Genomic DNA, 24,664 nt, shown 5'->3' on the forward strand with positions numbered 1-24,664 from the left:
CTTGATGAATTCGAGGATAGAGCCCTCATTACTGGTGAGAATACACACAAGGCCTTTCAACATTAGTTCCTAATAACATTTCCTGGGTATGCTGTGGTAACTCCGGCACTCGGCCTGGGTGGCCGAGGCCCAAGACCCACACGCGGGCTTTCCTGATGCCGATTTCCCACCTCCTTTCCAGCAATGGCAGATTATAAGCGCTTATTTAGGAAACAGAAGCAGCACCTGAGGTTTTTCACCACAGCTTTAGGCCACCGTTATCCACCCCCCCGAGGCGCGGGAGGGAGCCTGCTGGGTGCCCCGGGAGGGGGTCTCCCCGGCTCTGGGGACCCTCCTGGGCTGGGCGGGCGTGGGGGGGAGATCCGGGCCACACCGGGGCCCCACTGCCCGCCTTAAGTCCCCACCGGCGGGGGAACCTTTGCGTGAGGCGCCGTTTTCCAGCCGGCGGCCGCCGCGGAGGGACCGGCGCCGCTCCCGCCGTTTCCCGGGTAACGCCGGGCGGAGGAGGAGGCGGGGTGCGCGGCGGGGAGAAAGCGGCCCCGCCGGCGGGTAGGGGCGCTCCGCGCCGCCATGCTGGACCCGGACAGCGGGCTCTCCCTCACCATAGCGCGGATCGTCCAGCGGCTGAAGGGCTCCAGCCTCCACTCCCAGCTGGAGCGACAGGCCCGGGTGAGCCCCGACCCGGCGCTGCGCCCCCGGGCCCGCCTCTGTTTCTCGCTCCCCCTTCACCGGCCCTTTGTTCCCGGCCGCCGCCCCCGGCCCGGCCCGGCCCGTGCGGCCTCCGCCGGGGGCCTGGGGCCTCCCCTCCTTTCCCTCCCCTCCCTCGACGGGGCCGGAGAACCGTCTGGCTGGTTTCTAAAGCCGTCTTTATAATTTCTTCTCTTGGGGCCGAAGGATTTCCGCGGAGAATATGAAGACTCTCCTCTTGGAAATCTCACTGCTTCAAATCCTTCCTAAAATGAACCGCTGTGTCTGTTAATCTCTAATTTGGAAAGCTTTAAATGACACCACCCCCCACCCCCCCCCATCCCTCACCCTGTTCCTGCCCCTGAGGAAAGGAGGATTTGGTGAAAGGAAGTGAAAATAAATGAAAAATGCACATAAAAGTACATATTTTTTTTTTTTTTTGTAGCTGGGAAAGCAGTTGCTTTTATATATATATATTTAGTAACTTATCTCACTCGAAACCAGATTTTCATCTTTTAGCTGAACTTCATTTAGGATGTTTCAGATTAAGATTGTGTCGGTTTTCATAGTAATACCATGGTAGTGATGCTGTGGGGATTATTGTGTGTTAATGAAGTATTTTGGCTTGGGTTTTATAAAATCTTGGGGTTTGGGGGCTTTTTTTTGCATACAGTGCTTAAAATTGTACAGGTTTTGTTTGTTTATTTGTTTGTTTTAGGGTAGGATGTTTATTATCTGCCTTAGTTTTGTTGTTTTTTTTAAAGGAAACATGATTTTCTTTGAATGTTCCTAAAGCTTTCCATAGCGAGTGACACCCCTACGTGCCTTTTCTGGGATTTTGGTTTTGTTCTGTTTTTAAATTTGTTGATTAGGTCTCTAAATGCTAAATGTCTGCTTTATTCCTGTTGACTGACTGACTGCTCTCTAAACCTGTCAGTAAGCAAATGTGCATGACTCGAAGGAGGAGGTGGAATTATAAAAGAGTATAGAGGTTGGGTTCTGCTAAGTGTTGGGGAATTCAGCATCCCAAATAGCCTGGCGTGAGGTGTGGAGAGTCAAACGCAAGACCTTGTCCTCAATAAAGGCAGCGATGGGATTTCAGAGCAGGACTCTTTTAACAGCCCCATTAACTGCTTATAATAAAACCTGTGTGTACTCACCTCTGCATTCATTCATCTTCCGTGAGGGCCTGATTTTGTAGTCATTTCATACTTCACTGAATTTCACACTTTGCATGTTTGTTTTGAAACAGGAGGAAGCTTGGTGTCCTCAGGACTTGGCGGGGTGTTTAAATGCTGCTGGTGGACGGCTGTTCTGTACAGCCGCTTTGGACGCTCTGAGGACCTTAGCAGTGCCTTTCCATGGTGGTGTTCGATGTCTGAAAGGGCAGTTAAATGCCTAAATATCTCCCTGACAGTATAGCATATAAATCTACCCAATATAAGCAGAAACTCTGCATAATCAGAGTGTAAAGATAACCTCTAAAATAAATAAAATGCAGTGTAATGGCCACAGCCGAATCTGTTGTGATGGCTTTGCAGAACACTGTTTTACAGACTTCTTGGAGAAGAAAAAACTATGTGTATCTATAGGTCAGAAGATTATTCCAGTCATATGGAAATGGAAAAGAAAAGGGAAAGAAAACAAACAGGTGTTTGAAGAGTTTGTAATAGAAGATTAAATCAGAGCTATGGTTCAGCGTAGACTGAACTTTCCTCTGAAAAACTGGAAAGTTTTTTAGGTACATCAACTGGAGGATTTCTCAGTGTAAAGAGTCATCTTTTGGAGCTTGTAGTTTTAATTAATAGGGCCAGATGGGTACGCTGTTTGAGAGGAATCTTTAAGTTCTCCTTGATCTTGAATTTTTTTTATTAACCTTGCATGCATTTGTCTTCTGCCCTGTACAGTATAGACTTGTTTTATTTATAATGCTTGTATAGTCATATTATTGCTATACTATGTGCTTGCAAAGGCCCTAGCAGTCAGTTCCTCATCTTTGTCCATCCCTTAGCATGTGTACAGAATTCTGACGTTTTCTGAATTTTGCTACTCTCTGTGTTAAATTGACGTTTGATTTCCCTCACGTTACATGGGGTATTTATGAAGTTGCGTTACCAAATATGCAATCTTTGCTATTGCTGTGCATCACACCTGAACTCTGGTTTATTCATGGGGCGTGATGGGATTTTTTTTGTGTCTGTTGATTAACAGTCAGTTTCTGAACAATGCTTGCTCTGCACTGGTTGCAGTATTGATTTACAGGTGGTCCCTTTTAGGCGATTTTAAGCTATTTTGAGGGATGTGTGCTGTATTTTTAAGAAATCTTTTGAGACAGTGCATCAGAATAAAATTTACTTATTGTTTTGGTTATTTACACTACAGTTATATTTTACCTTTACAAAGATTCCTCTTTGTCAGTGCAGAAACTGACATTGCTGATACTCCTTCCTCGGAAATATTTACTGTCTCTGAAAACATGAGAGTGAGAACGGATGGTAAGGTCCATTATATTATTGCCTGCAATTTTTGAGAGGTCATGTAGTCTCACAAACGGTGTATGAGCAAAAAAAATCTGTGTTGTAATTAATCTCTTCTTTTAATATCTAGGAAGGAGAGCTCAAAAGAAACGGTTTCTTTCACCAGTTAGTAGAACTTTGGGGAAAAACACAATATCCTGACATTATTTGTGAGAGTTGATAGAGCAGCCCCGTGGTTATGAACTGATCCCAGCAGCGCTCTGCTCGACTGTCACAGAGAACCTCTGCTAGTGACAAGGACTGTGAGACACGATCTCTTCGAAATAAGTTTAGCGTGGGCACCAAAGGATTTGCTGTCACAGCTTTAGCTCTGGGGATACCAAGATAATCAATCACATTTCTCTCCCCGGGACTGAAGTAAATGTAGGGTTTATATGTTACTTAATGATGATTTGGAAAATAAACATTGAGTTGGTTTTGTAGGTTGGGTTTTGGCACATTGATTATGTGCCTGCAGTTAATACAAATAGATTAATACGGGAAAGAGTGTAAATGTGCCCGTCGTTTGTTTTGGAATTTCTTCTGAGCCTATTTTGTAGTGTGTTTGAAAGGAAAAGAGTAACAGGTACAAAGAACCAAAATATTAAACAGTAGCTTTTCAACAGGTGGAATTGCTGCTGGGGTTATTGGGGTATCGGAGGAGAAATGTCATCTCGATTTCTCAGGCACAACATCCAGTGTGTGAGTTTGTAACCAAATTGGTTTGCTTTTGTCTTCATTTTTCTCTCCCCTTTCTGAAATGTAAATGTTTTTAAGGTGAAAATTAGAGGTGATTAGAAAACCTGAGAACACAGACATCTTCAATCACGAAATGCAGTTTGAAAACAGATTATTATTTTTTTTTGTAAAATCTTGCTAAAATTTTGGTTTAGGGGAAATCTTTGCCAGTGAACTGACAGAATGGAACGGTTGAGAGACACGAAAAAAGTGCTACCTTTTAAACACATTTGCATTTGCAGACCATTCAGAAACTTTGGTTTTTGTCATGTTTGAAGGAAGACAGGCTTTACTAATTAATTAAGATTAATCAATCTTAAATTTTGTCCTCTCCAAACCTCTAATAGAAATCAGTCTGAGTTGCCTGGAACCTCTAGTGGCCAGGGACAAATAACAAGTTTAACGTTTAAAAAAAACCCCAACCAAACAAAAGCTTCAGTATTTTATTCCTAAAGAACTTTTCAGAAAGAGGAAGTGAAAATAAAATGAAAGATAAAGGTTCTAAATTATGTTTTAAATTGAACAAGAAAGACTCATAATGCAAGGAATCCTTCCGGACATTTTCTCTGTAGAGGTTCTTAGATTTGTTTCTTGTAGGTATGTTTGTAGGGGGACAACTTGAAAGAGAACTTGGAGAAAGGCAGGATAACGGCTGTCAAAGTAGGCTAAAAGTGGTAACTTGAGTGTAAGAATCAGCCCCGATGCCCCATCCCACCCCACTATGACAACTGAGTATTCCGTTTGGGAGTGAGAAAAAAATTTTCGGGGGTACCTGAAAGTATGGACAAGTTGTGGAGAGGAGATGTGGTAGGATATGTCACCATCAGAATGACTGTCCAGGGGAGAGAACTCTGCTGTCACTCTTTTAACAGACCTGGGGCTAGTACCAGAGAGGTTTAAAGAAAATATTAATCAAAGGGAGAGATGAGGGGCTTCACAAGGCAAAGGTGGGGCAGAGGAGAGGAGCTTTCCTGGGGAGCACTAGGAAACTTGCAGCTGGGGTGCTGCCCAACTGCGTGCTTCTAAAGAGAGTACAGCTAATTAGAATAATTTATGTACTTAGAATAATTTCTGTGGAGTGAATGGTTTGCAAGATATCTGAGGATATTATTTTCCTGATGTTTTTCTCCAACAGTTCAAAAAAAAAAGAAATTGATACTGATCCCTACTTAAGATCAAATTAAGAAGGGAAAATGTTCCTGTGAAATGTAGCATTTATTAAATAAAAGTTAGCAAATAAACGTAGGCTCGTGAGTCACCGTAGATAATTAATGGTTCCTTTTCGTGCATTGTATTGAACAAACGGCTTGCTCTCCCCTCCTGATAGAGCTCCTACTTTGGTTTTAATGGTTCAGCAGTAACGTTCGCAGTACAGTGCATTTTAAATGGAATGCGGTTGTGAACACGTTGAACAGATTATGGAGCTCAGAAGCAAGGCAAGCTTGATGCGCAGATATTTATGATTTTAGTAATGCAGATTATATGTTTTACGTGTGTACGTTTTCTGTTTGCAGCACTAATTTTGTGTTCAAATAAAACCTAGAAAATGTATTTAAACAACAAAATTATTAAAAATCTATCCTGCGTATCTTGTGGGAGAATGTAATGTTTGAAGCTGTTTATTCCTGTGTGAGGCCACTTGAAGCCCTGTTTCAACTGCTTGGGTATTTTTACTTGTATAACAAAGTTCAAAATACTTTTTTTCCCCTTAGTGTAACTACTGTAGAAATGCAGGAGGGTTGGAAAATTGTCAATGTAATCAGGGTTTTATACTTAGGGAAATTTATTTAGTTACGCTCGGGATGATTCCTCTTTCTGTTACAGAAACGTATAAACCAAAACCAAAATCGCTCCCTTAAATTTTGTAGGATTTTTAAATGTTTAGAGAGTGTTTACATTGAAATTGCTGTGGTCGTACTTGAAGTGGTTTTTAACAAGTTGGCCTAATGCTGTTAAAATCTAGTTATGGCAGATTGGAGCATGTAAGGAAAGGTGGATATTTATTAGCTTTTGTTGAATTTACTTCTGCTAAAAGTTGGACTGTATTTGGTGCTTTATCGTAATTTGGGAAATAATAGCAATAAAAGCTAAAAACATTATGCACTTGTGCAAAATCATAATGAAGAGTAATAAATGCTCGGAGAGTGTACATACCTGTCTAAACCAAAAAGGCTTTGAAGAGAAATGATGGTGGAGAGCCTGTAAAAATATTTAGATTGGGTAAAGGCATTTGCAGAACAGTTTGCAGCAGGATAAAAATAGGGGTTCACCTGATGGCAGTTCCACATTGCAGCAGAGTTGGATCACTTCTCTGTGTTTATTCTTGTTGGGAAAAGAAATAGTTTAACACAGGAGTTCTGCTGGAAGACTTTGTTCCATCAAGCCTCCTCCTTGTAGCGTGTGTCTGGTCCTCTAACTATTTTCCTTTGGGTGCTGTGCCTCGATGGCTCTTCTGCCCTTGTGCACGGTCAGTGCTGCTGCCGTCAGGGTGACTGAAAGCCAGTTCCAGGTTTAGGTCCTAATTTGCATATAGATTTGTTTCTGTGTTCAGTCGCTCTACAAATCAATTCAATTTACTGTGCCCACTAGCTTTTCCCACCTTTTGATCATGCTATCCTTTTGCTTGCTCTCAGCCAGATCAGTGTTGAGTGCCTGGATTTTCATAGAATCATAGAATTGCTTGGGTTGGAAGGGACCCTTCAGATATCTAGTCCAACCATCCACCTAACACCGACAAAAACCATCACTAAACCTTATCTCTAAGCGCTATGTCTACCTGTCTTTTAAATACCTCCAGGGTTGGTGGCTCAGCCACTTCCCTGGGCAGCCCATTCCAAGGCTTAATAACCCTTTCAGTGTAAACATTTTTCCTAATATCCAATCTGAACCTCCCCTGGTGCAACTTGAGGCCATTTCCTCTTGTCCTGTCGCCTGTGACTTGGGAGAAGAGACCGATCCCCACCTCTCTACACCCTCCTTTCAGGGAGTTGTAGAAAGCATCTGCAACATCTCTTCTTCTTCTACAGCTTTTCTTTCATCTTGGCATCCAAGTACAGAAAGCGTAACACATTTAGAGCATCACTTAGGCTGGTGACTGCCCCGATCTCAGCAGGAGACCTTACCAAATTCAAAGGCAAAGGAGAATGTGCACAGAACATAAATACAGAGGATTGCTGGTGGTACCTGAGCCGCCTTTCAGGAGGTTTGGCAAAATTTTGAAAGTCCCAAAACTGTCCTTTCTCTTCTGTACAGCTGAGGGACAAGAGGGTGCCAACAAATGCTGTAACGATAGCTTCTTTAGTGAAGGGATGTCTAAGAGCTGGTTGCTTCTTGGTTTGCAAGAAGCTGACCCAGGCTGTAGATGAACGTGGACACAGAACGCCTGAACCCTGGTGCCCTATCCATAAGTACATGCACAATGCCAATTATTCTGGAAGAGAAACCAGTAGGCATTAACTTTTATTAAAAATCATTTGTTATTGCTCGCTGAACTCCGCTGCATTCATCCCTGTCTCCTTTCAGGACTCTGTGTTGGCCTGACTGAACAGTGTGACATCTTCTGAGGTCTGGCTGTCACTCTTTGCCTTCGTGGGTTGTTTCCTTGTGTTGCTCACTCTCCTTTACCCTGCTTGTGATACCCTCCCGATAGTACCACGTTTCTTTTAAAAAAAGGAAGATACTCATTTATCAAGATGTGTGTGTTGAAATTGGAGAGTCTGTAGTTGTATCTGAGTACATGCTGCATCTTGATCGCGCAGGAAATTAACTCAGTTCATCAGTACAAATTTCATCAAGTTGTGTTTTTTCCAATATATCTAAGCCAGGCATTTTTATCGGTGTAAATCCTAGTAATGCTTTTTTATATAAATAAAATTTTGTCAACGTTGTTTTTCTTTCTATCAAAAAAACACAGTGGAAGAAAATGAAAATGGTACTTAGGCAGTACACTGCATCAAGCAGATTACAACAAACCCTACCAAAATACCTAAATGTTTTTGGTTTTTTTTTTGCAACAGAGAAATAAGGGATTTCCATTCACCTACCAAAATAAGTATTTTCTTCTTTGGTTGGATTCTACAAAGCTTGGGTATATTCTTCTGTGTTAGAACTGGCTGCCAGATTGTTCCCTTTCAGGTATCTCATTTCTGATTTAGAATCATAGAATGGTTAGAGTTGGAAGGGACCTTAAAGATCATCGAGTTCCAACCCCCCTGCCATGGGCAAGGACACCTCCCACCAGACCAGGTTGCTCAAAGCCCCATCCAGCCTGGCCTTGAACCCCTCCAGGGATGGGGCATCCACAGCTTCTCTGGGCAACCTGTTCCAGTGTCTCACCACCCTCACAGGAAAGAATTTCTTCCTAATATCTCATCTAAATCTCCCCTCTTTTAGTTTAAAACCATTACCCCTCGTCCTATGGCTCCACTCCCTGATCAAGAGTCTCTCCCCATCTCTCCTGTAGCCCCTTTAGGGACTGGAAGGGCTCTAAGGTCTCCCTGGAGCCATCTCTTCTCCAGGCTGAACAACCCCAACTCTCTCAACCTGTCTTCATAGGAGAGGTACTCCAGCCCTTGGATCGTTTTTGTGGCCCTCCTCTGGACCCGCTCCAACAGGTCCATGTTCTGTTGGACCTGGGTTTGAAAACTGATGAGCAGCCCAGGGTGCAATGAGTCCTTAACAGTGACGGTTTCTGCAGCTCTGTAGGAATCTATCCATCGTAATCCAGAAGTAGACAGAAGGATAAGTGGAAATGGGAGGAGGCCTTGGCAATTGCATCCTGGAATGACGAGAGCGAGGAAAGAAGTACCATGGTAAATTTAAGATTAGCATAGGAATATATTTGCTGCAGCAGGGCTAGGAATAGTGGAACAGAGCTTGGCGGAGTAAATGGGCCTGAAGAGATGAAGGTAACTCATGGAGATCGATGCACTAACGTAATCCTTGGAGAAAGTTTTCCCCAAAGTGCTGCCCTGCTTCCCTTTCGACTGCCACCCCGCTGCATACAAAAGAATCACTGTTTTTTTTGTTCTGCAGCTGGGAAACAGGCTCTGTTGGGAACAGCAGCGCACAAGAAAGTCCTCTGTTGTATTTTTTTGGGCTGACAGAGAAAATAGGAAATCATCTGTGTGGACTGAACTCCTTTATCCCCTCTAATGCAATATGCCGTATCAATTTCCAGAATTTCCAGGAAACCACACAAAAGAAAGTGTTGTCAGTTTAAGTGTCATGCCTTCATTAATGGGCCTAGAACTCCTGAATTTTACAGATGTATGAACAGAGCAGAGAATTAAATTAGTATTCTCCTGTTGTGTCAGTTCTTGCACTGTTTACAGTGGCAAGACAGTGAAACCACTGTAGTGAGATATGGTTTTGTTGATTCATCATCTCTCAAGGAGTTGTATTTGTGAGGGGGTTGTGCGTATCTAAAAAAAGAGTATTGAAGTGTGTGTACTCGCCCCGCAGGTAAACACCCCGCGGACCTTGAGATTAACATTGGTCATATTTAACCCAGAGGACAAAGTTGAACATTTACAAAAGCGTGTGCAAAAACTTCTAAGGAACAGCAAGGCACAATCTGTCCCGTTTGACCCGTGTTACTTTATTTGAAATTCATGCAGGAGAGGTATGAAACCACTGCCTTGCAGCAGAAAAAAATTAAACTCAGCCTGACGTCCTTCAGTCCAAAATGGACCTAGGACTTTCCATCAAAGTCTATTGAGAAGGAATCCTTCATAAAATACTCCTCGAGTCTATTTTTTGAGCTGCCCAAGAACTCCCATGAAAATCTCTCTTTGTTTCCCTGCCTTTAGCAACGATCCTTTGCCGGCTTTTACCGTTGTGCTGAATGGAATATGCGTTTGTCATTTGACATGAGAGCTATGAAACCCACCACATCTTATGGTTTGTGCTTGCGATCACCTTCCTTTGAGAAGTCTCTTTGCTATTGCAGTCAAAAACCCAAATATAAAAGCCTTCCTTACCTGTAATGGCAAGTTGACTTAAAGTAAGAGCAGAGATGCCGATGCTATCAGTGTTTGCGTTATTGGCTGTTCCTCCTTTCAATTAGGGAAACTGGAAAGGTTTCCTTAAAATTCTGCATTGTGAATTCATCTAGACCAACTTTTCCAGCAAGCTGTGCAGCACAGCAAATTCCCATTTCAGCGTATAAACTCTAAGGCAAATGATAGGATTGTGGAGTGCATCTTGGACCTAAAACATAGGGGCTTACCTATGTGATAGGTGCATAATAGGTGCATAAATACTTGTGCGTGTTGGACCTAAAACATGACATGCTCTTGGTCTAGCTCTAGAAGGAGGAGGAGATGCTAATAACAGCTGCTCCTGCTGTTGCTGAAAAATCTGCAGCAAAGTTTGTGGTAGGGTCATGGTACGGTTATAAAGCCTGTTTGTGCCTACTTGTGTGTGTTGAGAGCATCTCTTTACAAGAGGGTGGATATAACTGGTAGTCACAGCTGCAGCGAGGAGTATTTGGTCCACAGTTTTTTATTTGAAGTTTGAAGATGGCAAGAGAGGCTGGAGAGCTGGGCAGAGAAGAACTTAATGAGGTTCAACAAGGGCAAGTGTAGGGTCCTGCACTTGGGGAGGAAGAATGCCAGGTACCAGTATAGGTTAGGGGTGGACCTGCTGGAAAGCAGTTCTGAGGAGAAGGATCTGGGGGTCCTGGTAGATAGTAAATTATCCATGAGCCAGCAATGTGCCCTTGTCGCCAAGAGGGCCAATAGGATCCTGGGCTGCGTAGGGAAGAGTGTGGCCAGCAGGTCGAGGGAGGTCATTCTCCCCCTCTGCTCTGCCCTGGTGAGGCCACAACTGGAATACTGTGTCCAGTTCTGGGCTCCCCAGTTCAAGAGTAACAGAGAACTGCTGGAGAGAGTCCAGCGTAGGGCAACTAAGACAATTAAGGGATTGGAGCATCTCCCTTACGAGGAAAGGCTCAAAGAGCTGGGACTCCTTAGCCTGGAGAAGGCTGAGGTGAGACTTAAAGGGTCTTCCAAGTATCTAAAGGGTGGGTTGAAGGAGGATTCTGCCAGACTCTTTTCAGTGGTTTCCAGCAATAGGACGAGGGGCAACGGGCATGAGCTGGAACATAGGAAGCTCCATTCAAATATGAGGAAAAACCTCTTTCCGGTGAGGGTGACAGAGCACTGGGACAGGCTGCCCAGGGAGGTCGTGGAGTCCCCTTCTCTGGAGATCTTCAATACCTGCCTGGATGCCGTCCTGAGTAATGTGCTCTGGGGAATCCTGCTTCAGCAGGGGAGTTGGACCAGATGATCTCTAGAGGTCCCTTCCAACAATTCTGTGATTCTGCGATTTTTTTTATCTGAACAGAGGTGAACTGTGAGAAATTATGGAGCATTTTCCGTTTATTTCATGTAGAATACACCGAGTGGCTTCTAGCTAATTACTCGTGTATCTTATGCCCAGTCCTTTAATGTGTAGACTCTAGAATTTGGGCTGAGTATGTGGGGTACTTGCTGAGAATATTAAGCATCAATGTCACTGGATACTCCCTCTCCCTTCTCTCTCCTTCCCCACAGAAAGCTTTTAGCACTTTGCTTGTAAAAGCAAAGACCTCGAGTGAGGAAAAAGTCAGCTGATTTTTTTGGCTGCAATTACCATTGTCAAGGTATTAGGAAACAGTTTGTTTTGTGTGTAACCTTAAGCATGTATGTTTCTTATTTCATAACATAAAATACACCATTTACTTTATTTTTAGTGCTTGCTTGATGCTTACTTATTGATTGATTTTTATTTTTTTTTATTAATTATTTTTTTATTAGGTTAGCCTACATAACCCAGAAATTAAACTGGAATCACTAAAAGAAGATATTAGGGATTTTCTGAAGACGTCAGGTTCGTAATAGTTCATTGATCAATTTGTGAATAGTATGTATCTATATAAGAAGGTATGTGACATACATAATGAAAATCGTAGTTTGTAGAGGGAGGTGTCTTGTCGCTGACAGCAGCCGGAAATGGATATTCAGTGGTTATTAAAAAAGAGAGAATATTAAAAGGGAGGAAGTTTTTTTGTATTCCGGCAGCATTTTGTAAAACATACTACGCTAAGAATATATATAACATAAGAATGTACTATGAAGTGATTTTATAATTTTGTAAGATACTGTAAGGTTTTTGAAAGTTCTTCATAAAACAGGAGTTCAGTCACTTCTGAAAATGGAAATTAACGTTCATGGAGGTCCTCTTGAAAATTTTACCCTTAGTTAAATTTCTGGTTTCCGTTGGAAGTTTTAACCTATGAAACTCTATCACGTGCAGATTTGATGGTGAGTGTTACAAGTTTTATAATCACCAGGAACACTTTGTCTATTAATATTTATAGCTGATTTGATAATATGATGGTTTTGAAAAAAATAACGTATAATTATGAAAAATTAGCAAAGCTCTGTTGTAATTATTTAAACAGTAGATGGAAATAAAGGGTATTCAACCTTTATACAGACCTCAACTTGGAGTTTTTCCTCTCTTAATTAGGTTAAGGTTTTTCGTGTCTTCCTGGTAGGTAGACATGAATTGAGATAGGACAGAGACCACCAGTGACTCTAAAGTGACTTCTGATTCCTGTTCCGTTAGCGTTAATTCCTAAAGTTATCTTCTGGATATTTTTTTTTATTTTAACAGGTTGGGAAAAGAAGCTTCAGAATGCTGTTTATAGTGAACTCAACGTGTGAGTTATTTAGTATTTTTATTTATTGAGTTCTACTCGCATGCTTTACTTTTGATTCCTTTGTATATATAGGTGTATGATGTGTTACTGTTGTCTGCAGTATCTGTCATACCACGGGTGCCTGCTTCATTTCTATTTTTAAACTGCCATTATTTCTTTTTCATCCCAGTGAAAATACTGGACCCAGGTACATTTTAAAGAATGAGTGAAACAAATATCACCAAATTCTGTAGTTACTTTAAGAATTTCTTTGTTGTTTTACTTCCAAAGGCACCAACAGTCATAATATAATTCTTATGTAGTTCAGGTAGTTACTGTAAATTAAATTGAATAATTTTCAGCATAATATTTGGGTCAGCATTGCACATATTTATTGTATTAATTATTAAAAAAATCTTTAATATTAGATCTCTGGACTTAACAGATTGGTGCAGATCATGGTTGGGATATGATCATCAACATACTGAAATTTGTGAAATTCCCTTTTTATTATTGTTTAGTGTACTTCGGATTAGACTTCTGGGAAGCATAAGTTGTCTTTATGTTCTGGTGAAGTGGAAAGGTGAATTTAATAACAGATATATCTTTTGGACTAATGCTTATGCTTTCTTTGACTTCACTGAAATAAGTTACAAACAATAATGAAATTAGCCCTGGAAAATTGAGATTAACTAAGAATACCATGATTTCATGAGCATTGTGGAAAAGCCAAGAAACAGCATTGCTGAAATCACAGAATCACAGAATGGTCAGGGTTGGAAGGGAACTTTGGAGATCATCTAGTCCGACCCCCCTGCCAGAGCAGGTCCACCCAGAGCAGGTTGCACAGGAACGTGTCCAGGCGGGTTTGGAATGTCTCCAGAGATGGAGACTCCACCACCTCTCTGGGCAGCCTGTTCCAGGGCTCTGCCACCCTCCAAGGAAAGAAGTTCCTCCTCATGTTTAGATGGAACTTCCTATGTTCAAGTTTGTGCCCGTTCCTTCTTGTCCTGTCACTGGGCACCACTGGAAAAAGACTGGCCCCATCCTCCTGACACCCACCCTTTAAGTATTTATAGGCGTTGATCAGATCCCCCCTCAGTCAGGAAGTATTATTTTCAATATAAGAAGAACTCATGTTGAAATGAAGAAATACTTCTAAAAATACTGTTTATTTTTTGTCTTGATCAACGTACACAGTAGTTTTACTAGTGCTCTCGTGAAAGGAGTTATGTTTAGGCTTACAACTACAGGATTGATTAAGCAAAATAAAAATCTGAACACTTAAAATATACTGTACTTTCTTTAAGGTTTCCTTCGCCCTGTCATCCTGCAGCACCGCCTGAGCATATGAAAGAACCGTTAGCTTATATGAGGAAAGCCCAGGTTGGTTGTTATCAATTTTACCGTTCGTATCAGACCTTTGATTAGACTCTTTGAGATTTATTCTGTAGAACTTTATTGTACAATTTCTAGGTTTTATACCTTAGGAAAAACCCAAATCTGTCATTGAGTCAAAGTTAATGATAATGTTGTATGTGTGACATATTACACACATACAAAAAACGCTCAAGTAATTCTCCAGCCATGAAAGAAGTAGGATGTAGTGGCAGGTAAGTGAATATTGAAGAATAGAGACAATGTTGAAGGATGTCAAGGAGGAGAATTTTGTTGGGGAAAAAGTGTAGCTATAGGTCATTTCACTTAGGGTTTCAAAAATACTCTTGTGAAGAGAGACAGACAGGCAGTTTTGCAATGAAAGACAACAGGCTGCAGAGAGTGTGAGTTCTTGAGAAAGAAGAGATATGTTTAGCACTGAGAAATGTGAAAGGAAGATGAAAAGTATGGATCTAAGGAGCTTAAGACATATTGAAGGAGAATAAGAGAAACTATAAAAGATTAAATAAGGATTTTTGGTGTCAGGAAAAAAATTATTTTTGCTTCATTGATTTTTTTCACCAGTATATGCCATTTGAAATAAGTAAAAGAAAAATCCACGTAAAAATATTTAAAAAAAAAAAAGCTTCAAGAATATGATCTAACCAAAATATCTGAGGTAAGGATCAAATTGTATTTAAATCAGCCGTGCCTAGAAATATATTGCAGTGTTCTTTTTCAAGGTATTCAACAAATTGCGTTACTTTTTCAGTCGTATTGTTGCTTATTCCAGTAAGTCTTACCTCGTTGTCCCGGCTTTCAGTCTTTAGCATTTGGGGACAAAGATTGTATTAAACTATTTTTCTTCTGTGGTGTGAAATGTAATGTCACAATTTACTGTCTGAAAATAATCACTCTTTATCGGTTTACTAATGTGAGAAACACAGAGGTGTTTCTATGTGTATGTTTGTCTAAACCAGTTTCATTGGTGGTTATTTTATAAAAGTGTATATAACATTTACGTCTCCCATTCCTCCTTCTTTCTCTTCAGTTTCTTATTTAGAACATGATGTCATATGGACACGTGGAATATCCCTTGGCTCAGTTGGGGTCACTGTCCCAGCTCTGTCCCCTCCGAACTTCTTGTGCCCCACGCAGCCTGTTTGCTGGGGGGGCAGCATGAGAAACAGAAAGGACCTTGTCACTGTGTACACACTTTTCAGCAACAGCTAAAACACCGGTATATTGTCAGCACTGGTTTGGTCACAAATCCAAAACACAGAATTAACTCTATCCCAGCCAAAACCAGTAGATCCTCTTTTAAATCCTTTCTGGAAATACAACTCTTCAGTAAAGACATATGAATCCTTTTCATAGAGAAATAGTAATAAATGGTGATAACTGTGAAATAGTAATAAATACAAAGTTAGGGGAATTAACATTATATTTTCTAAAACCACTGAGGTACGGTGTGAGCATTTGATTTTCAAGTGCACGCACATTTATCACTGTAGGTAATAGGTCCGTAAGATTATCGGATCAGTTGAATCCCAACTAGGTTTTATTTTGTTACCACTTTTTGAATAAAGACCAGTAAAAAGCTTACAAAGTCACTCTTTCCATGATTTTGGTTGTTTGTTTAAAATATTTGGAAATACCTAAAATACAAATATACAGGTTGCTAGTACCTTTTGGGACTGAGCTGAAAGCGGAAACCAGTTTACCAGTTTACTTCCATTAGGTATTGCAAATCTAATTAATGTTTTAAAGGTAGAAGACTGGTTTTGTTTTATTTGTAGGTGGATTTTTTTTTCCCGCTTTGTCTCTTACCATCACAAAAGTTGGCAAAGAATATTTTGAAACTATCGACAAAATTTATCCTAGTAGAAAAATGTTTTCCATATCCTTTATATTTGATTTTTATTATGCATAGGCACTGCTAAGGTGCTGTTTCCATTGTTATGAGCTTCTTGACATTTTCTTTATCCTTTTCTATCTTAATTAATTTTGCTCTAGTTCAGAATTCTGGAAAGAAGACTAATAGTTCTGAAGATGGTTCTGAAGACCGTCTTTGATATCAGTTATTGGAATGACTTTGAACCAGTAATTAAAAACTAAATTAGTATTTTTCTAGAGTAAATATTAAAATGTTCATAATTAACGCTTCTTCTCCTCAAATTGATTCTGTTTTCTCCTTCTTAGGTAGTGAACTGAAGCTTTTGTACGTTAATTCACTTTACTACCTCAGAAGAAAAACAGCTTTCTCGGAAGGGATAGAGCACTAATAGCAATGAATCATTCATGTAGTTGTGGTATTGTCCAGTGTAGAAATTATATTTAATATTTACATAGTTGATATTTACATAGTAATGTTTAATATTAATATTAAATATTCTAGTATCTTCGGATATTAATGTGACATACTGTATATTTTCTAATTGTGTCTGCTGGAGAGCTGTTCCTGTGGTTGGGTTGACATTTTTTTTGAAAACTTACAATTTTTGCTTAGAGAAAAATGTACCAAATGAAATCTGTGTCCAGAAGCCTTGAATTCTACCCGCAGAGTAGGTCTCTGAAAGAATCACATTTCTGACTAGTCTTCTAGAACAAAGAGTTTTAGGATTCATTAATGTGGAAAAAACCTGTAACTAATCCTGGCTAGTTTATACAGTTGTGACATATTTCTGTTTAGTTTATTTGTTGTCCACCCATTTCATTTCACCTCGGTGAAAGTTTATAAATGACTTTTTTATAGGATGAGGTAACTCTGACTTGTGATAGATGTGTTTGAAATTGTCTGTAGATTGCAGCCCTGCCTTCCTCGGTCGCAACTGAGGTTCTTGCTGTAACCATAGCAATCCCAGCGATGTGTTTCCTTAGTGTTAAATTTCTTCATAAAATTAGAGGAATCATCTCGGATCATTTATTGTTCCCATCAATGAAATGACTTTAAGAATTCTGCCTCTGGCTTTTATTCCAGTCAAGGATGTGTCGTTCTGTTTCTGCTCGGTGCAGGTAACTGCTGTCCTGAAGGACGTCCTGCTTGGAGGGACTGTGTAACCCTCGCTTTTGTTTTGACTTGGTTGCTTTTATTTTAATGTCTTTTACCATCTTGAAGGCTGAATTATCTTGAAGGCATCGTTTATGAGTGTTTAGAGGTCATTTATTTCTAACATGTCACATCCCCAGCACAATAAGCGGGTTAATGTCTGGTCTGGCGGTTGTCAGTCAACGCTGACAGTATTGACCTCCTTGCTGCTTGGAACTTGCAAAGCTGCCTCCTCTGTGGCTTCTTCTGTAGCTTTTATAGCTTGGAGCATATCCATTGTCCATACTTTTTTTTTCTTTTCTTCCCCCCCCCCTTAATTTTGAGCTTGATGATTTCACTTTGTTTTTTAAACTCGTAGAATCATAGAATGGTTAGAGTTGGAAGGGACCTTAAAGATCATCCAGTTCCAAGCCCCCTGCCGTGGGCAGGGACACCTCCCACCAGACCAGGTTGCTCAAAGCCCCATCCAGCCTGGCCTTGAACACCTCCAGGGATGGGGCAGCCACGGCTTCTCTGGGCAACCTGTTCCAGTGCCTCACCACCCTCACAGGAAAGAATTTCTTCCTGATATCTAATCTAAATCTCCCCTCTTTCAGTTTAAAACCGTTACCTCTCATCCTATGGCTCCCCTCCCTGATCAAGAGTCCCTCCCCATCTCTCCTAGCCCCTTTAGGTACTGGAAGGCTGTTGTAACGTCTCACCGGAGCCTTCTCCAGGCTGAACAACCCCAACTCTCTCAACCTGTCCTCATAGGAGAGGTGCTCTAGCCCTCTGAGCATCTTCTTGGCCCTCTGCACTCCAAAACTGCTACTAGCACCTCCGTTTTCCCTCTTTGTTTCCACTTTCTTAGTCGTCTTAGTTGTCGGCTTAGTTGTCTCCGTGCTCTGTCATTCCTCATTTCTTCCAGCAACAAAACCACACGTCTCAGCAAGACAGGGTACTGTAAATGCTCTACACCACCCCTCCGCGAGAGAATAACCAGTTTGTGGCATGGTGGTGTGTAACTGCAGCATTTGGAGGGCGTTTGAATACAATAATAGAGTTAAATAAAAATATTATAAAAAAATTATAAAAAAAAATGCTGCCATTTGGAAAACGTTCCTTACAGTCAGAACTCAGATCTGTTTTGTTTGTGCAAGAGAAGGTGAAGAGATATGACTTGATTGGGAAAAGAAGTTGCTGGTGAAAGATAGCTCTTTCATTTGATGTAAAAAGTCATAAGAGGATTGTGTAAATGGAAGGTAAAATGAAACAATTACAAACAAGATATAATTTTTATTTTTTAACAGAACATTTGAACATATGCCCTTCCCTTCATTTGCTTCCTATCTAATAAACTGCAGCCTTTTTTTGGACAGAACTTCAAGTTTGAGTAACGTGGTTAGGCAGTAACTAAGTGCTGTAGAATATGAGTCTAGAGCAAATTACAAATAATAAATAGAGCTAAATGACATTAAGAGGAGTCTTTGCATTCATTTGATCGAGGCCTGACTCATCATCCACAGAAAACTAAATTAAATATAAACCCCACCAGTGCTGCTGTGATCACGGAAGCAAAATCCGAAGTCAGTTGACAAGGAAGCCAGTACTAGTTGGCATTAACTTCCAAGGAATTATCCATGGATTAGGCACCATATGGGAAGTTTAAATCTAACGCAATGGTCAGAAGAATCTGGTTGCTCTTTAAGCAGTCCACCGAGGTATTGTCTACTTGTGGTTTTTGCTTTGATTAGAGAACCTGAGCATTATTTTAGGAGAGCTATTTGAGCATTACAGATTACCAAATTTCTAACTTTTTTTTAACTTGTGAGAACATCTGAGATACCGTTTGTGGACAAAGACTTGCACTCCTTTCGGGTCACGACGTAGAGAAGGCATTCTCTGTACAGACTTGATTGCCCCGCCTGTAATCGTTTGAAAAATTTCCTAAGTGTTGATATATAAGAAAGCTTGATCATTAGGCATATGTCAAAAATAGTAATGGTGAAATATATTCTTTTTGAAGATCTGAAACGTGAACAACTCATTTCCCTGGTTATTTTCATGTAAATGATGAAATCTGTTTGTTCTATTGTTTCCATTTAAACAATCATGTAAATATTCCCTGAAGGTTTTTGTATATGTCAGTCAGTGACTTGCTATCCTTTCTTATATATGACTTTTAAAAGCTGCTTGTTGTTACATGATAAATGCAATTGGAGGGAAAAGAAATTCTATATAATTTATTTTTTTGGGTGTTTTAGGGAAGCTGGGAGAAGCGAATTCTAAAAAGTCTAAACAGCATGTGCACAGAACTCAGTATCCCGCTAGCCCAGAAGGTAATATTAACTTCCTGTTGCCAAACTGACATTTTTTGGAAATTAAGCCTCGTCTTGCACACTTGTAACCTTATGTTCATCTTACACATGGTAAGGCTGGTATCCAAAATAATTTCAATACAGAATAATTTTCAGGGATAGCGGCAGCGTACGCGTTGGCTCGACTTGGGAGAAGATGAAGTCTTTAGGTAGATCTTCCTCTTTGCTGTTGCAATAATTAGCCTCTGGAGGGAGCAGGATGTTGGAAAGCTAATTGCTATGTTCATTGCTCTTAACAGAGCATTTTTGTGTGCAGACTCAGCTGTATAACTTCTGGCTGCTTAGCCTGCACACTATATGGATACACTTTGTGTGCTGGAGAAAGCTCTGGTTGAACTGGTACTTCAGGGGAGAAGAGATACTGGTACATTGCTAATTCTCGTTTGGTTTTTATTAATTTAAAGGCTTTCATTTTCAAGACTGTGGAACTAGGGAATAATGTTAGAATGTTTTGTTCTTTATCTTTCTCCTGTTGTATATCTATGATAGGCAGCAGAGCATCTATGGCTCATCATATGAGATAAAGGATGCAGCTGTGTTTGCTTTTCATGACTCTGCCAGGGAGAGGAATTTGATGACAAAGCCCAACAGCTCTATGGAGTGAGCAGTAAATCTTCAGTAATACAAAACTGACTGCTAAATAGCCTAAAATTCAGTAGTAAACACATTAAACTCTTTAATGGGCTCCTTTTTGCCTTGAATTGGAACTTGGACTTTCTACAGAAAGAAATAGAATATATTCTATAGAATATACCTTCAGGCTGGGGATGATTTGTAAGCAAAATAAGTTGGTGTTGCTAGTGCAATCTATTTTTTAAAAGTGTTACATTAATGATATATTTGAAATGGTCGTGTTTTTACTAATTCTGTTAAAAAAGTTACTTTCTTGTGCCTTTCAGAGACCTGTGAATGAACAGAAAGAACTGCTTAATAAATGGAATGAAATGGGAACTGATGAGCCGGGTGAGGTTAACTAAATTTATGTGCATTAAATTTTTCTAGATAGAAAAATAGCATATGCATCTTATTTATCGGTCAAAGATTAATATAATCACTTCAAGGTAAAGTGATTTCAATCCTTTTTCTCATTGGTAATGTGTCATTTTGTGTAAATTAATATTTATTTCATATTATTTTGTTTCAAGTTATTGTACGAACTTTGAATCATTAGTGAGAGGTTGTGGTATAATGCTCCTCATTCCAGTGCTTTAGAGCTGGGGCACAGCTCCTCATAGTGTGAGCTCAGGCTAAGAGAAAGAAAATGTTCGGAACTATGGATAATTAAGCTCAGACATTTTATTAACAAAACATAATAACGCTTGCACAGAACAGTCAGTCATGTTATCCTTTGGGAGAGCAAAGCTTTGTTAGTTCATTTCCAAGTTCCTTAAAAGAAATGATTTTACAAAGGTACTAGTTTCTATCACAGCATCACCTCTACCGTGGCAAATAATTTTCACAGATTGTTTATGATTAGTCCCTATTATTTATTTGACAGCACTACGTTTAATTCAACCCCCCCTCTTTTGAATACCATATCTCTCCCATGGCTAAGAATGGTTCAATTTAAAGATTTAAGTGGAATAAGTAAAAAAATTCCTGTGTCTATTGTTCACTTACTTGGGATTTACAAAACTAAGGCACTAACAGTAGCATAATCTTGGAGAATATGTGGTGGTTGTAGCCATGATAGCTGTGATAAAGTTATTTAAATCTTCAATATGTTATTGAAATTGCTAGATTTTGTTACAGGTATGGGAAAACTGCATGGGTTTTTTCATCTCTTGGTTTTAACGCAGCATTGTTGAACTCTTCTTCCAGATCTAAGTCTTTTCCGGCCCGTTTATGCACCTAAAGATTTTCTGGAGGTAAGCGTTTATGAAACAGTGACTCCAGCCATTGACTTGGGAAAAATAAATGTATTTCAAACAATTTCTCCTTTATAGCAAGTGAAATTTGACGTTTTTTATGACCTCACGTTTTGTTTACAAAAAGAAATGCCGTTGTCTCTTTTTTTTTTCTTTTCTTTTTTCAATGCAGTTTTAAATTGTACTTGTGATAAACATCTCTTTCTCCCGAGAACACTTTTCTCGGGAGGTAACTTTTTTTCCTCTGAGAGCAGTTATCCAACTGATTTCATAAATCATTTTACATTTTAAATTGCAATGCGTTAAGCTGATAAATTGCAATATATGAAGCTGATAGACTGGTGGGTAGATAGTAGAACTTCATGCAGTTGAAATCGTAGGTCATCTATGAAGGCTGTGAAAAATCAAACGTGAAACAGAATTGTGTGGAATTTGGAGGCTTTTGTCTGTAATCAAACCAAACTGTTAAAAAAATGGTGACTGCTGAACCTGTAAAGTTAGAAATGACAATATTACTCATCTTTTTATATGGTTGGAGCATAGAATGTCTTAGTAAAACAGAACTTGCTTTACCAGCTATGCCTAGAGTAGACATGGGCGATGGACAGTAAACGGTGTTGATGACAGTGAACTTAATGGTAACACTGTAGGAGATTTTGGATTAAAGTATATTTTATTGAATTGAAAATAAAATTTATTATTTTGAAAATAAAATCATTGGTTTTTTTTTTTTATAAATAAAATTTATGAAATCAGTGTCTGTACATCCTGTGAGTTATACAGGAAACATTGTCTAGAACGTGACAACGGCGTAGAATTACAGAGTTAAGATTGCCTCCTAATTTGCAGGATAAAACTTAGAAGTCTAATAGTGAATTGTCATTATGTATTAATATTTCGATGTGGTTTAGTGCAAGTTAAGTGGAATGCCTTTTGTAGTGGTAAAGGAGATTTATAGTATTTCTGAATTAAGTGCAAATTGTTTCATAGTTATGGATTGTGAATGCATTTCTGAATCCAACGATAAACTTTCTATCAATTTTATTACATTTCTAAAAGAGCATCTCATGTTCAGTTAGTGATAATAATATTGGAAATTTTTTATTTATTTTGTTTTCCATCACTGTACTAACAGCCAAATTGTGTATTTAATCTTGAATCTGTAAACAAATCTGTTTTCGTTTTAGCCTTATCCAGTGACCCTCGTCGTCACTCTTTTTTTGGTTTATAGTGTTTTCTTTCCAGAGTTTGCAGTTTCTTACATTAATCTTTTAATTTACAAGGCTGAGACTGAGGTTATATGGTATTAGAATACTTACAAGCCTGAGAATTGTAGAGGTAGGATGTTGTGGAATAATTTCATAAGAGTTGGAAACTCATCTTAGAAAGAATCCTTGCCAGCTCAACGATATAATATCAAAATCTATACCCGTGGAATAACAGTATGTAAGAGACTGTAAATCCCTTTATAGATCACGGTTACTTATCTTGACATTATGATTCCTTGTCCCTTAAATTTTATTCTTACTTTAGGTTTTCAATTCTGTAATTTACTTTTTTTTTCTTAAATGAAATAAGATATTTTGCGGTATTCGTATTTAGAAAGAAATTATTTCAGTAGAAAATTCTGTAGTGCACTGATGGAAAGCTACATTAGATTGCCAGTCTAAGAACGTGGATAAAAATTCGTACAGGAAAAAGTAATACTGAAGAATGCCCTAGATATTGTAGCCATCAGAAATACACTGTTGGCGTTCAAATAGCTTGGATGAGGAAGTTAATTTTAGTCAAGACATTGCTGTGAAGCCAGCGCGTAGTCCCATATATCAAAAATTATTTCTGCTTTTTTATTTTCATAATTTGAGCTTACTTTTCAAAGTAGAATATGTCTGAATATGTTTGCTTCCTTAATCAGCTATCTCCTTTTGGATTTTGAAAATGCTGAGATATAAAATGATAATTTGGGCCTATATATGTGATAGTTGCAGGAAATGGTTTTATGCTGAAGGTACAAATTGTAATACTGATGATGTTAAGAAGAGTTCTGAATGTAAATCTCTGGATATGCGCAAGGAATGACAGAGCTCCTGTTTTTAAGGTACTGATGAATCTTCGAAACCCCAATTATGAAAATGGAGAACAGCCGAGTTTCAGGAATCACCTGGGGCTAATTCAGGTGCCTCTGAAAGTTAAAGATATTCCAGAATTGGTAAGTATATTTTTTTCTTACAAGAGGTTTTTCTAAGAATTATTTTGCCTTGCTAATGAATGAGATTCTAAACAATAAGGCAGAATATTAGTATTAATGAAAAATAGAACATAAACAGTAAACTATCTGCCAGTAGAGAAGTTTACATTTTACGCCACACAGGTTTTGTGCCAAAAGTATATTTTTGTACATGGTGATGTTTTGTAACACGATGTAACATGTTTTGTACATGTTATTCACTCTTTTCCTGTGCAAGAAACTTTAAATATGTACTTTGTTTTAGTTCTACAGTTTTATTTGATGCTGTACAAGATCAGTAGCCGACGATCAGTTCGCTTCTGATTTTCTTCTCAAAGTAATTTTAAATCCCTTTATTGTCAGATTGTAAATGAAAGGAGACGTTTGGGTACTACTGTTATAATTAGAAAATAGGAGAGCTCTTCTTAGTTCTTCACTGATAAGGCTCTTGAGGATTTTATGTGAGTAGAAAAACTTGCACCTGGGTTGGAAAAGAGCTGGGAATTAGAAATTCCTAACCTGATCTTTCGTTCACCTCTTTATTACATCCAAGTATAGCTCATAGTTGAGATGAAAACTAGGGCCTACATCTAAAACTAGAGTAAGAATTCTTGATGTGACATTCTTCTCTTGAAAAACCGAAGCTCATATTTCCCAAGTATGCATTTAAAAGAACGACATTTGTTTTAGAAAAGGTTCGCATGAAGCCTTTCAGAAGAAATCTCTAGTGATTTATAGAATTAAACATCGTTAATTACTGTTTTATGGTTTTGTTTCTTTGCAGAAAGAAGACTTCAGTGAATTGGGCTTAAATATAGGCCAGCTGGGTATTGATGATTCAGCACAAGTGCCTCCTGGTGAGCTAATGCTCTGCTTCAGTCATTTAAATAGGACACTAATGAGTAGAATACTTTGCAATTATCGAGTAATTTGTGTATTTTTGCCATAATAAACCATAAATAATGGTTCTGTAACTATGATTGTAGTGATTTTCTTAGTAAAATATAGCTAATAATTGAACACACTGCAAATAGGAAGGCTCAGATTTGGAGAAGATTTAAAATCATCACCTTAAGTTCAAAATAGATTAATTTCAGCGTGTTTCAAGACTTGAGGATCTAGAGAACAAAATTGCTTGTCTCCAAAATTACAGAAAATA

The 24,664-nt window shown here is 39.2% G+C and overlaps 1 protein-coding gene across 4 annotated transcripts in view; it reads left to right on the forward strand.

The window, feature by feature from the left end:
• The first annotated feature begins 506 nt into the window (after positions 1-506).
• The window catches only part of TBC1D19 (TBC1 domain family member 19), a 50,130-nt gene continuing 25,972 nt past the window's right edge, over positions 507-24,664 (forward strand). Inside the window, exons 1-9 of one of the 4 annotated variants that reach the window (XM_074147277.1) lie at positions 510-669; positions 11,741-11,813; positions 12,603-12,648; positions 13,938-14,013; positions 19,297-19,371; positions 20,310-20,373; positions 21,232-21,278; positions 23,377-23,487; positions 24,290-24,362. In XM_074147277.1, coding sequence (XP_074003378.1) covers positions 571-669; positions 11,741-11,813; positions 12,603-12,648; positions 13,938-14,013; positions 19,297-19,371; positions 20,310-20,373; positions 21,232-21,278; positions 23,377-23,487; positions 24,290-24,362 — 664 coding nt within the window. In that variant the 5' untranslated portion in view covers positions 510-570. Of the gene's footprint in view, positions 670-11,740; positions 11,814-12,602; positions 12,649-13,937; positions 14,014-19,296; positions 19,372-20,309; positions 20,374-21,231; positions 21,279-23,376; positions 23,488-24,289; positions 24,363-24,664 lie in introns of all 4 variants that reach the window. The other 3 variants (XM_074147279.1, XM_074147278.1, XM_074147280.1) reach the window with 3 other exon arrangements.

The sequence above is a fragment of the Numenius arquata genome, chromosome 5 (genome assembly GCF_964106895.1).
Source record: "Numenius arquata chromosome 5, bNumArq3.hap1.1, whole genome shotgun sequence".
Lineage (NCBI taxonomy): Eukaryota > Metazoa > Chordata > Aves > Charadriiformes > Scolopacidae > Numenius > Numenius arquata.